This window comes from Chrysemys picta, chromosome 2, assembly GCF_011386835.1.
Source record: "Chrysemys picta bellii isolate R12L10 chromosome 2, ASM1138683v2, whole genome shotgun sequence".
Taxonomy (NCBI): Eukaryota; Metazoa; Chordata; order Testudines; family Emydidae; genus Chrysemys; species Chrysemys picta.
The window spans coordinates 268790570-268807799 of record NC_088792.1 but is presented as its reverse complement, the minus strand read 5'-3'; the positions used below and the strand labels follow the sequence as shown (position 1 = coordinate 268807799).

The 17230-nt window shown below is 41.0% G+C and overlaps 2 protein-coding genes across 27 annotated transcripts in view; both read left to right on the top strand.

Annotated features, from left to right (window-relative positions):
* Positions 1-3179, top strand: part of ATAD2 (ATPase family AAA domain containing 2) — a 101041-nt gene extending 97862 nt beyond the window's left edge. For all 6 annotated transcript variants that reach the window (XM_065586089.1, XM_065586090.1, XM_065586091.1 and 3 more), the window contains one exon: positions 2999-3179. In XM_065586089.1, coding sequence (XP_065442161.1) covers positions 2999-3052 — 54 coding nt within the window. In that variant the 3' untranslated portion in view covers positions 3053-3179. The remainder of the gene's footprint in view (positions 1-2998) is intronic.
* A 4174-nt stretch (positions 3180-7353) lies between these two features.
* Positions 7354-17230, top strand: part of ZHX1 (zinc fingers and homeoboxes 1) — a 30727-nt gene continuing 20850 nt past the window's right edge. For 9 of the 21 annotated variants that reach the window (XR_010598986.1, XR_010598991.1, XR_010598987.1 and 6 more), the window contains exons 1-3: positions 7483-7884; positions 9022-9152; positions 13360-13604. The gene's annotated coding sequence lies outside the window, so the exon portion shown is untranslated. The other 12 variants (XR_010598998.1, XR_010598994.1, XR_010598993.1 and 9 more) reach the window with 9 other exon arrangements.

Genomic DNA, 17230 nt, shown 5'->3' with positions numbered 1-17230 from the left:
CTCATCCACAAGGTCCTCCTCAGGGTCTGGCAGGACAAGGCATCACTGTTCTCGTAGCCCCGGCGTGGTCCCGCCAAGACTGGTTTTCCATGCTGTTGGACCTTTCGGTGGACACTCCCATGACCTTGCCCATGATTCCAGACCTCATCACGCAAGACCCTGGCCGTCTTCAGCACCACAACCTGGAGTCTCTCCACCTCATCATGTGGAAACTCCATGATTAAATTGTTAGAGCTCCAGTGCTCCAATGTGGTTAGGGAGGTTCTCCTTGGCAGTAGAAAGTCCTCCACTAGCGCCACTTGTTTGGCCAAGTGGAAAAGGTTCTCTTTGGTCCTCACAGAAGGGTACTCCTCTGCTGCAGTCCTCAGTCCCCTTTATACTGGACTACTTACTCTACCTAAAGCATCTAGGGCTGGCAGTCTCATCAATCAAGGTGCACCTGGCTGCTATTTCACCTGGTGCAGTGGGGCAGTCAGTATTTCTAACCTCATGGTTGGATGCTTCCTTAAAGGGCTAGACAGGTTGTACCCACAGGTGCAGCAATCGGCCCCTCCATGGGACCTTAACCTGGTCCTCTCAAGGCTCATGGGGTGCCCCCTTTTGAACCTCTAGCAACTTGTTCTCTGCTTTCTCTCTCTTTGAAAGTGGTGTTTCTTAGGGCTATAACTTCAGCCAGAAGAGTGTCTGAGCTCAAAGTTTTAATGTCTAAGCCCCCTTACACAGTGTTTTATAAGGACAAGGTGCAGTTGTGGCCGCACCTGGCCTTTTTCCCTAAAGTTGTCGCACAATTTCATGCAAATCAGGATATTTTTCTACCAGTGTTCTTCCCAAAGCTATCTGCTAATGACAGGGAACTCATGCTCCATTCCCTACATGTTAGACTGGCACTGGCTTTTTACATTGAGCAGACAAAGCTGTTTAGGAAGTCCAATGCAACTCCTCATCACCATTGCCGACGCGGGGGCAGGATAGCTCAGTGGTTTGAGCATTGGCCTTGCTAAACTTAGGGTTATGAGTTCAATCCTTGAGGGAGCCATTTAGGGATATGGGGTAAAAATCTGTCTGGGGATTGGTTCTGCTTTGAGCAGGGGGTTGGACTAGATGACTTCCTGAGGTCCCTTCTAATCCTGATACTCTATGAAATTAAAGGACTGCCAGTCTCATCCCAACAAATCTCTTCTTGGATCACGGCCTGTATCAGGACGTGCTATGACCTGGCAAAGATACCAACCCCAACATTGACGGTGCACTTCACGAGAGTGCAAACTTCATCTGCAGCGTTCCTAGCGTAGGTCCCCATTCAGGATACCTGCAGGGCAGCAACGTGGTCATCTATTCACACCTTTACGTCTCACTTCACCATCACACAGCAGGCTAGAGACAATGCCACATTTAGTAGAGCACTGCTGCAGTCTGCAACTCAGTGAACTCCGACCCCTCCTCCAGGGGACTGTTTGGAAGTCACCTACTTGGAACTGACATGAGCAATCACTCGAAGAAAAAATGGTTACCTACCTTTCGTAACTGTTCTTCAAGACATGTTGCTCATGTCCTTTCCAAGACGCACCTGCCTCCCTTCTCTGAGTATCCGGCAAGAAGGAACTGAAGAGGTGGCAGGTTGGCAGAGACCTATATACACTGCCGTGAAGGCGCCACTCCAGGGGGCTCCACAGCTGACCCAACAGGTACCGCTAGGGAAAAACCTTCCAATAATCATGCATGCAGCGCGCACACACCTACTTGGCATGGACATGAGCAACACATCTCAAAGAACAACAGTTACGAAAGGTAGGTAACCATTTTTCCACTAAACGATCTCACTCGCTCTCAAAATTTTGGGCTAACTTGTCCAATGCTTGAACATCTTTAATGTCTTTCTTAAAGACTGTTTTCTGCCTGTGCAGATTTACAGTAACTACACAGAGAGCATGATTCTCAAACTCTTTCTCATGAAGAGACTTCATGTTCAGCCAGACTTGTGGACTTTTGATGCCTCCTGAAGATTTCTGCTCATCAGGCAATTCCAACATTGAGACTCTTAAGTGGTCTGAAATCTAGTCTTTAGAGCCAAAATACATGGATGTTTGTCCTAGTGTTTGAGCTGTTCATCTATGAATGGCTCCAGTTGCTCTGCTGATCCTTCTACATCTCTTAAAAGAAAGATTTTCTTCTCCACACACTGGTCATCCAGAATCCAGTCTTCCGCATCTGATGATCAGAAAAGATCCTCTGTTCTGATTGTGCAACAATGCAGGTGGCTTCCTTGGATCCAAACAATGTCCTGAAATGGATGCCATTCTCAACCCAGAATCCATCCATAGTGATATGTTTCGAGCATTGGGCTCAAGGAATGCAGAATGCACAAACCTTTTGGAGTTTAGGGCTATCGGGGGTTGTTTTATGTTTTCCTCTAATCCAAAGAAGGAAAGGCAGTGCAGATTGCCCTAGTGTTATTTGGGAAAACGTGGTGGTTGAACAGGCAAGGGGAAAGCTCTGTCTTATTCTTGTGTCAAGAGGCAGAATGTCTGGGAATAATACTATCTGAATAGAATAATTCCTTCAGCTCTGGTTGTGTCCTACCTATAACTGGTTGCTTGCATGGTCACTGAAAGTATTGCCTCTGCAGATCAACCCTTGACTCTCCATCTTTCCCTTTATTTTGGATATGTAAGGATGTGTCTGAAGCTAGAGAGGAAAGGACAGTTAGGTGGCTTTTATGCCATTGATTCTAGAATCCTGAATGTGAATGTGTCCAGAAAGGACTGTCTCTCTCATGTGGAGGGCACATTAACTCTACAGTGTAGATATGCAAAAGCAATACATTTGGAGAAAGCAGTTACTGGTGAGTAACTTTTTTTTCCTTATAGTTATTTTAGCTGAATCTGTCAAATATATACAACAGTTAGTTATATTTACAAATCTTTTTAAAAATATATATATATAAAATAGGATTTCCAACAGTTTACACTTATGCTTGTTGCTTTTTGTTCTCTTTCAGGAAATGAAAAAAGAAATTGCAGTCTTCAAGCAAACTGAAGATCATAATATCTAAAATTAACTGATTTCTACTTTTCTAACCTTTTACTTTAATTTTATGCTCCTTTGTTACCTGTGCATAGTTCAATATCAGAGTGCATATACATGTATAAATATATTAAAATATATTGAGACAAGATCAAGTAAAGGCTTTACATTGCTTATATCTAATTGTGGGGGTTTTTTATGCTACCTTTAGTATGATAAATAGTAAACTGGAAGAGCAGGAGGGCTTTTGGTCTATTGAGATCAGTCTGCCCAGCAGTCCCCTCCCACATGTGTTCACTCAAAGAGCTGCATAAGTCAATTAAGATATACTGTACAATTATGGCAACAAAAACATGAAAAAATGTATTTAAAATTGTAAAAAAAAAAAAATTGAGAAATATTTGATTATGTAACTAAGGAGTTGTGTAATGCACAAGCAGAAAGGGCCAGTCGCAGATTTGCTTGCAAATTGACGTAGCACCTCCTTTGAGGATGTTATAAGATCTAAATAGAGATTTCTGGATAAAACCAAATATTAAAAGCATTACATAAAACCAACAAAAATTCCTAGGTTTTGGAAACCTAAGTTTGGTGCAGCAGTAGCTGTACGAGTGAAAGACCTCACACCTTCCGAAAAGGATTTCTTTTCCAAAGATCCTATAGGCCACATAAAGTGAAGACACCCACACCCCACCCCCACCCCCAGAAATTTCAAAGCCTCAACTATAGACATTTTCTACAGTTAGGCCTGGTCTACACCCTAAAGTTGGCTCAACGGAAGTCGCCTTGCATCAACCTACTTGTGCGCTAAAATTTGTCTCTGGCTAGCATAAGCACCCCATGATGGTGACAAAGTAAAACCACCTTCCCTAATGACATAGAGCTATGGTTGACCTACTGAGGTCAACTCTGTGCAAATGTAGACAGTGCATGACCTGTGTTGAGCCTGTAGCAGCAGTCCCACAATGCCCCCGTTCCCTGCGACAGTGACCACTCTGGTCACAATTTTAAACTCCACTGCCCAGGGGTCACGGAGATTGGAAGCCATTTCCCCAAGTCCCCTGCATATTTTTGAAATCCTTTTTCCTGATTTTCCACCTTGTTGAGTGCACCTAGGAGCTCTCCTTTGTTATGTGCAACTGACCATGTACAGCAAGCTTCAGAGCTTCAGTAAAACGGTCTAATATTTATAAATGCTCAATTACTAACAGCACCCAAAGCTTCAGGCCCAGAGAACAGTCCAGCAGAGAACACTAGTGAGGTGACTGTTAAAAGTGCTCTTTCAAAGCCTTCGTCAACTGCATAGCTCCACATCGGGCTCTTGCAATGGCCCTTGTGTCTGGCTGCTCAAAGCCCCTCTACCTCCACCCGAGCAGCAGCTTTCCCCCTTTGCATGACCGATATTACACAGGACGCAACAACAACTATAACCATTGGGATGTTTTTCTCACCAAGATCCAATAGTGTGAGTAAACGTTGACAGCATTCCTTTAGTCTTTCAAAAACACATTCAATGGTCATTCTGCACGTGCTAAGCTGGTAGCTGACTCTTCCCTTGATGCTGTCGAGGTAGCCAGTGTACAACTTCATGAGGAAGTGGTAGACTAGGTCCCCCAGAATCACTGTTGGTATTTCAATACCAATGGTAATCTGCCAGTCAGGAAAGAATGTTCTGCTTTCAACTTTCTGAACAGTCCTTTGTTCTTAAACATAGGAGTTTCATCCATCTTCCCTGATCAGTCCACATTGATATCAGTGAATCTCCCCAATCCACCAACCCTTGCATAACCATGGAAAAGTAGCCCTTTCGGTTGATGTGCTCTGTGGCAAAGTGGGCTGATGCCAAAGTAGGTATATGCATGCTGTCAGTCACTCTACCACAGTTTGGGAACCCCATTGCTACAATCCATCCACTATGTCCTTCACACTGCCTGTCCTGTGTAGCAGGAGAAGATTAATGGCCATACATATTTGCATGACAATGGCCCCCACTGTGGCTTTTCAAACTGTAAAATGATTTCCCACTGACCAATAGCAGTCCAGTGTTGCAAGTTTCCAGAGTGTGATCACCACTCCTCTGTCAATGCTGCTCTTATTCTGGTGTCCTTGCACTGGAGGGCTGGTGCAAGCTCTGAACACAGATCCAGGAATATGGCCTTCCACATTGGAAAGTTCGGCAGCCACCACCTGTCATCCCAAACCTGCATTACGTTGTGATCCCACCAGTCAGTGCTCATTTCTCAAACCCACAAATGGTGCACCACCATCTGCAAGTGCTCCATGAATGCCACCACCAGCCTTGTATTGTTTTCGCTATGTCCCTTAGCAAGCTGTCCTAGAAGAAATTGGCATACCCCTGTTGTTGCAGTACTTCCTGCAAGTCTGTAAATACAAGAGCATTGTGCATCCTGTATTTGCAACATTCATGATGATAGTGCAGATCTCTGTTGGCTCCTTGCTTCTGGCAAAGATGGCAGGGGAGGGATAGCTCAGTGGTTTGAATATTGGCCTGCTAATTGGCCCAGGGTTGTGATTTCAGTCCTTGAGGAGGCCACTTAAGGGTCTGGGGCAAAATCAGTACTTGGTCCTGCTAGTGAAGGCAGGGGTCTGGACTCAATGATCTTTCAGGGTCCCTTCTAATTCTATGAGATAGGTATAGCTCCCTATACCAAAAAGTGCCATGTGGATTTTTTTTAAAGGCACAGTAATTATGATATATGGGTGGCATTATGGGATGGAGAAAGTTGCATTCTGGGAACTTGACCCCTTACTCCCTGGACATTCCTAGGCAAGTCATTTCTATCCCCAAAGGTATAGAAGCAGCAGTGCATGGCACACTGGGATAACTACCTGTGGTGCATCAACTTTGTATTTACCCAAGCATTCCTGGTGAGTACTTGCAGTGCTGAAGAAAGCACAAATTTTGGCAGCCATCTGCTGACATAACTGACCACCACAGATTGTAGGGTAAACATGGCCTTAGTAAGGAAAACCTACTTGGTGGTAAACAAGTGGCTTATCATTTAGGGATATATCCTTGCTTTGAATATGACAGGCCTCAGGTTCATATTGTGGTAAAATCTTTTTTGTAATGGGCAGTGGGGGATGGCTTCTACCTCAGAGGCTACAAGAAAGCTGTGTTAAATCAGTAGCAACCAGTCATCATATGTGCATCCAAATACACAGGTCTGAGGATGTTTGGGGAAACATCAGAGAAATTAGTAGTGGAGAATACAAAGAGACCTCATCCCTCACTGTCAAAACCAGCATAGCAATCCGTTGGTCTCTCTCAACATCAATGGTATTCAAGAAGGGACTAATCCCCTAACAAAAGAAAAAATCTGGAGCTGGATCTCCAAGGAAATCTTGATGCATTTTCTTCCCAAACTAACACAATCCTCAATATGACCAGGCAAAATGAGTGTCTATCAGAGCTTACAATTCCAAAAAAATTACAATTGCAAGACTGCCTTTTTTTTCTACCTGCTGCACCCAAAGTCTTAAATGGCTATTAGAAGACAGCAAGGTTTAGGTTGCAAGTAATGAATCTAAAGCCATCCATGGACAAGATCACACTCAGTACCTGTTCATAGAAACATTCCCTGGCTGAGTCCTGGAGCCTCCAGCAATACTACTGGCCCACCTCTGAATTCCACAGTTGACAGGCATTACCCATTTGTGATGAATTAGGAAAGAAGGTGAAAAAAACAATTATCACTCCCCTCATTCTGAGAAAGATTGAACCCGTTTTTCTGAAATGTTAACAACAACAAAAAAATCACTCTGAGGCAGATGCCGGGCATATGACATTTCTGCCCAACCAGCTGAAATGTGGTAAAGTTCTAAGTAACTGAAAACAGTCTTATAATGGAAAAGTGGTAAGTCACTTCACTATAGTTGTTGCTCCAGCTCTACTGATAAAGAAACAAAAAGAGCACAGATCCATTCTTTTTCCTCCTTGAAGGTCACCCGCAGTGCCCACTCTTTTTAGTGTTTCCAAGACAGAAAGAAAAAAATGTTTGAAACCCAGACATTGCAGCACCCTACTAATGTGTAAACTCGAAAATGAAACTATCCAATTGGCTTGACTGCATTTATTCATTTCAGACACTTACAAATAGTGAAAAGGAAATTAGACAAAAAAAGTTATAATAATCTGCTGCTTTAGTTAACACAACTACATTGTAACCTGAGAAGAGCTAGGAGAGAGAGAAACACACATACATACACACACACACACACACAGCCTTGGGACCGGATAGGCTTTGCCTCTTGGGTCTTAGCTTAGCAGCTCCGTGGGTGAGATGTGTGGAAGTCATCCATGTGATCACTAGCCTTCTTGTGCAATCTCTTGCCTTGATCCCTATGGCTGGAATGGAACCTTACTGGAACCAATCATAGGGCAGCCTTCTGTTGTGCCAGCTTTATAAATGGTGGCAGCTACCACTCCCCAGCTTCACACGCAGAGGAGAGGAGATTGTATCACTGCTGGAGCAGCTCCTCCCCTCTCTGCTGCTCCTGCTCTCTGCATGCATGTATGATTGGGTGAGTGAGTGAGTGAGTGAGTGAGAGAGAGAGAGAGACACTGCCTATTGCTACATTCTTTTCCCACACTCAGATCATAGCATAGATAGAGTCCAGGGGGAAATGCAGTTTTAATTAAGGGATAAAATCAGGGTCTGTGTGCTTAGGGTGGGTGGGTTTAAAGTGCTCTGTGAGTTCAAAGTTCACAGTTCAGTTACCCACCCCTCCCCAAAAAAAGTGCAGTAGTTTTTTAAATGCAAGATGGCGACGAGGCAGTAAGAGGAGGAGGTACTGACACAGGCTGAGTGGGAGAGAGGCAGAGAGCAGCACTTCAAGGTAGGGATTTTAGCATTCGTTGCTTTCTCAGCTGGGGGGTGCAGGGGCTGATTGGAGTGTGTGAAAGAAAGACTGAGTGAAATCTCTCTAGTGGAAGCTGGGAGGTATTTCTCTCTCACATACACATTCACACATATCTCCAGCCATTGCTTCTGTAACTGAAATTTGTGAGGGATTTCCCCCCCTTCAGTTCTCAATTACTTATAATATGGGAGAAGGGTGTTGGGATCAACAAATTCCTCACACCCTGGATTAGTGTGGGGAAATGTTACAAGAAAGAGACGTCTCCCCAAGGTTTAGCCAGAAGCAAGGAGAAAACTCCCCTATGGTTTATTCCTAACTGCCAAAGACAGGAAAGGGGGGGTGTCTTCATGGAGATGTTTGGATACTTTTAAGATTTTTGCAGTGGGAGGGGTTGAGTGTGTTTTTCTCCCCACCCTTCGCCTCCCTATTGTTTGTCTGCAGCTGATGAGACCTATGTTGTGCATTCTCCCTATGGTGATTTAGAGGAGGCCCTAAATACTGTTGGGGGCAGCTTTTTGGGAGAGTTGAAGGCTCTGTGTTGGGGGGGCGGGCGGAAGCAGTACCTAAAAACTAATTACAGTTTTGAAATGTACAAACCTGATGATCTCTCCCAGTCAAATGAGATTTTTTAATCTCCTGGGAATTCGCTGTAAAATTCTTCATCGTGAAGTAATGTTAGGTTTTGTTTTGTTTTAAACTGCTGTAAAATTGCTGAAGAACCAGGGAGATTTTCTTCTTTCCCCACTTCTCCCTCCCACGTCCAAATATGAGAGTTTGGCAGCTGTGCAGAGAGGATCTTGTGTATGTTTTTGTTTTTCACAAATGGTGGAGGAAAATTGGACAAGTCAGATGAAAAGCAGCGTAATGAACTTTAAATTTTCATAAATTTGAGGGTCCCAGTATGTGTTTGTTTTAATATGCCAGTATTTACCCATGTGGGTCTTTTATTTAACTAATTGTGGTTATGGGCTCAGATCAGACAGTTCTAGTTCTAGCTTTCTTTAATCATCTTAAAATGTAAAACGAGTTTGAGTTTGAAAAGATGGAACATATAGTGTTTTCATGCAAAGCTTGTGATATGTCATTTTTACTTTTGTTTTCTGGGATATATAGATTTTCAACTCTTCCCCAGATCAGGATGCACAGTAATAGAGATCCAAAGCAGCGTCAATAAACCACGTACTTTGAAAAGGTGCTGGGCCTCTGAAAGGGGTTGGAACACCTGCAGTAGTGAACACTAACTGGTAGGTACCTATGCTTTACCTCTGAGCACTTTAATCTTTCTGGGAGGACAATTAGTCATACCAATGATAGAGCAGTTTACCTTTCTCTGTTTGTCATTTAAAACATAAGAAACTGGGATGTAAATGGATTTGCAACCAGAAATAAATAGCCCTTATTTTAAAAATAATAGCACCAGGACTCAGGGAGCATGTTGGAGTTATTCAGAAACACGAATTTCATGACAAAAGCTATGAAGTGCAATCTAAATCTTCTTTTAAAGGCACCGTGATGAAGAGGAGTTAAAACCACAGTCAGTTTAGACCAAAAATTTGTTTTGTTTACAAGAATTTTACAAAATCGAATATGGCAAAAAAATAATTTTTTAAAGTAGATTCATAGATGATCTAAGCCAGAAGGGACCACTATGATACTCCTGTACAACACAGACCACAGTACTTCTCTGAATTAATTTCTTTTTGAATGAGAGCATATCTTTAAAAAAAAAAAAATCCAAGTTTTGATATAAAAATTGCAAATGATGGAGAATCCACCATAACTCTTGGTAAATCATTCCAATGGTTAATTACCATCACTGTTTAAAAATGTGTCTGTCTTCTAGTCTGAATTTGTCTAGTTTCAACTTCTAGCCATTGGACTTTGTTATACCTTTGTCTATAGAGTGAAGGGTCCTTCTATTAGATCCTTGTAGATACTTGTAGACTGTGACCTAACTTAAATCACCCCTTAATCTTTTCTTTGATAAACTGAACATCTTGAGCTCCTTGAGTCTTTCACTAGAAGTCATGTTTTACAATCATTTAAAAATGTTCATGGATCTTCTGAATCCTCTCCAATTTATTAACATCCTTCTTTAATTGTAGATACCCAAAGTGGATATGATAATCCAATAGTGATCACCCCAGTGCCAAATACAGAAGTAAAATAACCTCCCTCGCCCTACTTGATATTCCTGTTTATACATCACATTAGCCTTTTTTGTGTGAGCTCATTCAGCTAATTATGCGTCATGATCCACCCTACCTGTGAGTTAACCAGTGTTTAGTTTATTTAATAAGTGCCATGGTTAAGAGTAGTGATGAAGTACCACATTACTGTTTCTCTCAAAAGAACTAAATTCAAATTTTGTTTAAGATCTTCAGTTAAAGTACTTGGGTCTTAACTTAGTTTCATGTTCATATTATAAAATTGCATCATGCAGGATCCAGTCTTGTAACCTGCTGATCACTCTCCATATGTATTGATTTCAGTGGGAGTTGAACAAGCTGCCGATCAAATTCACAGTTCGTAGTCACTGTTCAGGAGAGTCATGGGACATGGATGACTGGAAGTAATGTCTGTCAATATGGATGGACAGAACTGAGTGAGACAGCATGCATAGCATTGTCTTCTTTCTTTGGTCCAGCCAGCATTGCTCTGCAAGTGTCATGAGCACTATATTAACACAGTTCGTGGAATAGTAGAAACAGGCTTTTGAACACACATTCAGACACCTTCCAAAATAATAGAAATAAAAATACTTGGCAGTTGCATAGCACTCTAAATCATCAAAGCATGTTACAAACCTTACCTAGATGTTATTAAAGGTCAATAATGGTAGTTTTTGACTAAAACCTGAAAATTAAGAACACTTTTGTTTCCTGTAAATTTAAAAATTAACCTGAACTTGAATCCTTATGTTCTTATTTTTGCTATTTGTGTATACCCTCATCATTATTTTATTGTTAAAGCTTCCAAAAGTGCGCAGATTCACAGAACTAATAGAGACAGTCTGTACCCCAAAGAGCTTTTTAACTAAGGCTCTGTTCCCAGGGGCTCATGCATGGGCATAAGGGATCACCTTGCAGGAATGGGGCCTAATAATGTTCTATATAATGAATCAGGTTTGTGGGGAGAGAATAGGGGTAGGGAAGGGCCTATAGTATATTAATAAGATTGTACTGTGTTTAGACTTGCTACAGCAGTATACATCTTCAAAGACCTGTACAAATTACCAGTTAATCCTTAAAATACCTACAAGGTATGAAACTATTTCCTGTTCAAATAGGAGGAAAGTCAAGCAAGGGGGAGGCCTGATGATGCATGGTGCTGAGTTGAGGGTGCTTTTCACCTCCCAAGGTGGATCAGCACGCTGGTTAAATGTCTGGGCAGAGATCAGAGTGAGGTCTGGCCTATACTACAGGGTTAGGCTGACGAAAGTTGCCTTGTGTCAACCTCGCTGTGGAAGTGTCTTCACTTAAATTTGGCTCCTGCCAATGTAAGTGCCTCTCTACACCGATGTAGTAACACTACCTGCCTGAATGGCATCAAGTCATAGTTGATGTAATTAAGTTGATGCAATGTCAATGTAGTAGACACTGTTGCTTATGTGGACTATTACTAGCTTTCAGGAGCCACCCCACACTGACAATACAATCGATACAAGTGCTTCTGGTAAGGACTCTGACACACTGAGCCAAGTGTGCAGACACACAAGTGATGTAATAACTTAAGTTGGCATACAGACACCACAGTCAGGTCAATATAATTTTGTAGTGTAGACCTGGCCTTAATTAGGTGAAGCCACAATCAAAACTCTGGAGTTCCTGACTCCCAACAGTGGTCTCAGCCCACTGATTACATTAGCATCCACTAATAACTTGTTAAATACTATGGGTGAGATTTTCAAAAACGCTCTGCATTAAACCCACCAGTAACTATTAGTAGTAGGATTGGATATTTATCTATGCCCTGATCCTGCAAATTGCTCAGTGGAACTCTGCATGGACACACAGGTTCACCCACACAGAAGTCTGGGTATTCCACGTGGGTGCAGCATCCGGATCTTCATGCATAGAACAGTTTGCAGGTTTGGTGCCTATAACATATATCTGCTTGGAATAGATCTGTAAAAACAAGTGGAAGTTAAAAATAAATATCCAGACCTTTATACATCATAAATAAACAAGTACATTTTCTAAGCCTTTGTAGGTCCCCTATATATATAGGTCCCCTATATATATAGGCCTAAGGGGACCTACAAAGGCTAAAATATGCACTTGTTTGTTTGATGTATAAAGGAGGTCTGGATATTTATTTTTAACTTCCACTTGTCTTTACGTAGGATAACTTGCATATCTTGTTTTTGCTGGAGGAGTCTACGGGTGACTAGAGAACTAGTGAAAATAAAGCATCACAAGAAATCAAAACCTGAGCAATTTAATGGGGGAAGAGATTTGCAGTTCAAAACTTTAGGGATTTATATTTTTTAGTTAACAAGCGTTAAATTTAATCCAGAATCTTGATAAACTGCTCCCCAGTTTTCTGGTTCTCAAAGTCCTCCAGCAAAAACAAGGAAGATAAGACCTGATTAATTTTTTTTTTTTTTTTTTTTTTTGCCTTTAAAAAAATTAAACCCATACCCTTTTTCAGACTTTTTTCACACATCAGAAGGATGCAAAGAGGAATCTTCTCCTTCCCCCCCCCCCCCCTTTGTCAGTCACCTGTAAAGCTTTTCAGATATTTTAATATCTATGGGTTTGATCCAGCTGAAATTATCTGTGACCTGGTGCAGAGGGGAAGTGTAGGTGCTTACTGGTTTTTACTCATGGGTTAGTGAATGGACTGTACTGATTTTGGGGACCATCTGTCTTGTCACCTATAAGCACTTAAGTCCCAATACTGCAATGAGCTTCATGAAGACGGACCATTGCATCGGTGTTGATCTTATTAGCAGATCGGGGCTGAAGACCACTCTAGCCTGGAGTAACTTCTCTGTGCTGTTTTTGCATGGAGATGTTCAGTAATTTCCACATAAAACAAGAAAATATTGTTTACTCAAACATTTTATTTAGAAATACCCCCTTCAACTGTATTAAAATGAAAATGTAGGATTCATAGTTTCCACTGATGGATCTGACACTTCTCACTGGAATCCAATAGAGCCGGGTTTTTGCAAAATTGGATTTAATTTCACAAGTGGAAGTCTTGGGAATTACAAAGTCATTTTACTACTAATTTTTATTACCCCTGTGAACGTGTGGGGGAGAACAGAGTTGATCTTAAAAGTTTACCTTTGTCCTGCATTGTTTGTATTGATGTATTAAACAAATGAAGTATTATCTGTAGTTAATGAATTGAACTGATAGTTTTGTCACTGTGTCCTTCAAGATTTTAGAACTAGTAGATCTCCTCCTTTTTCTTTCTTTCTTTCTTTCTTTTTTTTAATAGATTGTAAGAGGAAAATGAGCTTTTCTGCTTTTTCGATTCCCAATTGGTTTCTCAACTTTGAATCACCTAGTCATTGAACTGAACTACTTGAATAAACTGAAATGAAGAAAATGTTCATTCTGTGCCTGCAGAAGAGGCTACTCCTGTCAAAAGCTGGTTTAGCACTTCGAACACCAGTCACAAGTGCTTAGCCAGTGACTTCCACCAGTGCAGTGGTTTGACTTCAAAATTTCACCAGCAAACAGGTACTGCTTGCATATTTTTTACTTCATTTAAATTATTTTAATAGATTATAACAATTTATGTTAAGTCCTAAACTTTACTTTAATCTCATTTAATTTTAAATAGGTTTACTTTTAAGGAAAAAAAACAATTTGAAAGTTAAAAATAAATTTACTTATTTAATTTTTATTTTTATCCACCCTGATTTAAACACGCTGTCCCTCTACTCTAAGATTATTATTTACCTGTTCAATATAGGAATGATGCTTCATCTATTCTAAAATAATCCTCAATTATGTTACTGACAATAGTAGTTTTAATGTTGACATATGGAGCAACACTGTAATATGTAATTTAATGGAATGTTTTTAGTGTGTATTCTGTTTGGAAGGCGAGTATAACATCAACATTAACAAGGTAATTTTTATTAAAACTGATTTGATTATTTTAATGTCAGATAATAGAAGATACAATTTTAGGTTTAGACACTCTTCTTCTTCGCCACCCCTCAGCATTATGTCATTTGGGTTTTTGAAATAAGAGTGGACTCTGATTTCCTTGGGCAGCTTGCATTTTCTGAGTTCTTTTCTGTTGCTTTTTAAACGTGAACTGCAATGGTTTTAAAGTAAATACAGAATCTGTTTATAACATTCTAGGGGCCTGCTCCTGTTTAAGTCAATGGTAAATTCCCTTTAACTCCAGTGGGAGCAGGATTGGGCCTTAAAAGCATGAGCAGGCTGCACAAATGTTTTAAAATATATTGGCAATTTAAATCTAATCTTTAAAAGGGATGCTATTAGGTATCTAAAATTTTTTATTTAAAAAGAACACAGATCTAATTTTAATTAAAATGTTTGCATAAAATTAACAACAACAAAGATTTTTTTTCACATCACCTTTCCTGTGCAAATTTTGCAGCATTATGCTAGTGCATGAGAACCAGAGTCATTAGTCTATTTTGTTTATTCAGTGTAACAAAAAAAAAGTAAATGAAAGTAAGTAAAGTAAGCAAAAAGTAAGCCACATAGATGATTAAAATAAAACTATTTTTTTTTCAGTTTTACTATTCTGCTGTGTTGCTAAAAACTTGGGTAATAGTTTTTCAAAAATTATAACTTCCTTATTTTAGAAAAATTATAGCATCGGGTTAAAAGGGATTTCCTCTTTTACTTTCCTGCTAGGAGCTAAGAGCAGGGTTCTCTTGTTCTCCTACAAGAGTTGGTCACATGAACAACAGCTACTCTGCTTTAGAAAAAGGATGCAGCCCCCTGTATTGCCTGAATGTTAATGATGTCACCAACTCTTTTCTGAAAAACATGGAATCCTGAACTCAGGTCTTGGCAAGTACTCTGTTGCCTTGTTAAAATGGATCTATGTTGTATTGAATATAGCTAAACTTAAAAATATATTAACTGTCAATGTTTAAATTCAGATACTTTTTTCCAGATAAGAAATTTTTTTTCTTCAGAGGCGTTGTTTACATGGGAGCCGTATCGGTTTAATTTAAACTGATTTAGTTAAACTGGTGTCCTATATGGATACTCTCATTTCAGTTTAAGGCCTTGTCTACACTTTAGAAGTTTTTCCATTTTATCTGTGACAGTATAGTTGCAGCTGCAAAAACCATATGAGATGCAGTTGTATGAGTATAAAAGTGCTTATATCGATATAATTCTAATTTATGACTTGAAATAAGCTATATTGGAATAAAGCATCTTATACCAATATAACTGTATCTACACTAAGGCTTTTATGGGTATAACTACATTAGCAAAAATCACATACCCCTTGACAACAATGTTATGTTGGGAAAACTTTAAATATTTAGTTTAAACCTGTTCCCAATTGACTTAAGCAAAACTGAAATAAGCATGTCCACACAGGGCTTTGCACTGATTTAACTAAATTGGTTTAACTAAATCAGGCAACTTTTTCATGTAGACAAGACCACAGTGGAATGCTGTGGCCCTGTCTACATTACAACCATCTACACTACTATCGAAAAACAAATTTGTTACTAACATGATTGGCTCTAAACATGGTGTATAGCCATACTCAATGCAAATAATACTCAATGCCAGGTTCTGTCACATATTGAGTAGCCCATTATTCTTCAAGAAGTCCAATTGAAATCAATGGGAGTACTCATGGTGTAAGGTGGCAGAATCTGGCCCTCAGGTGCTATGGCAACTAATTGTGTTTTGCTTAAGGCAGAGTTTAGATTGGCATGTGGTTGTCTTGTAGTAACTTTTTTTTTCTGAGTGGAGGGGGACCCCCTGCCTATGCAGCCAGTTTTGGTAAATCCTTCTTTCTTCCATCTTCTTCTGCCCACCCACTTCCTGGATCCCAATAAGATCTCTCTGAGACAGGGCATCCCAGAATGCACTGCCACTTGTGCTGTTGATGCTGCTCTGTTGCATTTTCCCCTGACATTCTATCCCAGGGGTCAGCAACCTGCAGCATGCATGCCAAAGGCGGCACGCAAGCTGATTTTTAGTGGCACTCTGCTGCCAGCCGGGGTCCCGGCCGCCAGCCCCGTTCAGTCCGCTGCCTGCCTGAATGAACGGGACCCCAGGCTGGTAGCGGGCTGAGCGGGGCTGGCGGGGCCTCGCTCAGCCTGCTGCCGGCCTGGATGGACGGAACCCCGGGCCAGCAGCAGGCTGAACAGGGCTGGTGGCCGGGACCCCGGCTGTCAGAGGCCAGCGGACAGAACCCCAGACTGGCAGCAGGCTCAGCGGTTCAGTCTGCTGCTGGTCTGGGGTTCTGTCCGCTGGCCCTGCTCAGCCCGCTGCCAGTCTGGGATTCCATCCGCCGGCCTCTGTAAATGTAAAATGTATTACTGGCACACGAAACCTTAAATTACAGTAAATAAATGAAGACTTGGCACACCACTTCTCAAAAGTTGCCAACCCCTGTTCTATCCTGTACTGAGACACTGTGATACCTGCCCAGATTTTCCTAGAGCGCATATGTAGATACTCTGTTAGAGAACTAACATGGAGAGACAAACTTAATTGACATGAGGATGTGTTCTGAAAAAAGCTGCTGTGTGGATCATGTTTTCTTTATGAGGTCAGAGGAGTGTATCCCAGACTGGATCTGAAAACACCATTGTACTTGTAGTGTGGACAGACTCTATCTGTCTCTTCCCCATAGATAGGGTACAGTCCTGCTCTAGCATGGAGGTGAACTAGATGATTTGTTAGCTCTTCTCCATCTCTAATTTCTATGATTCTGTTTGTAACTTTAAGGCTACATGTGTAGTCTGTTAACGATTCAGTATAGAAAATATTTTTGTGTTGACTTCTTAAAAATCAAAGATCAAATCACAATCTCTATTTTCTGCATCATAGAAAGTGGGGAGACTAGTCTTGAGGTGTAGTAGGTAGGGGGATCAGAGCGGTCTACCCTGCTCTGACCTCTAGGATCTTGTGCAAGTCATTTGACCTCTCAGTCCATCAAAACAGGGCCAATCATGTTAACCGATTGTGTTTGTAGCCTGGCCAGTATGCGTTCAAAAATGTTAGCCTGCATTTTAGCAAGCATTAAGAGGACTTTTCAATCATATTGAGCTAATTCCACATTAGCTAACACAATTGAAAAACTTCCTTTTTGCCTGTCAAGAGAGGGCCTAAGTGCCTACATTTTC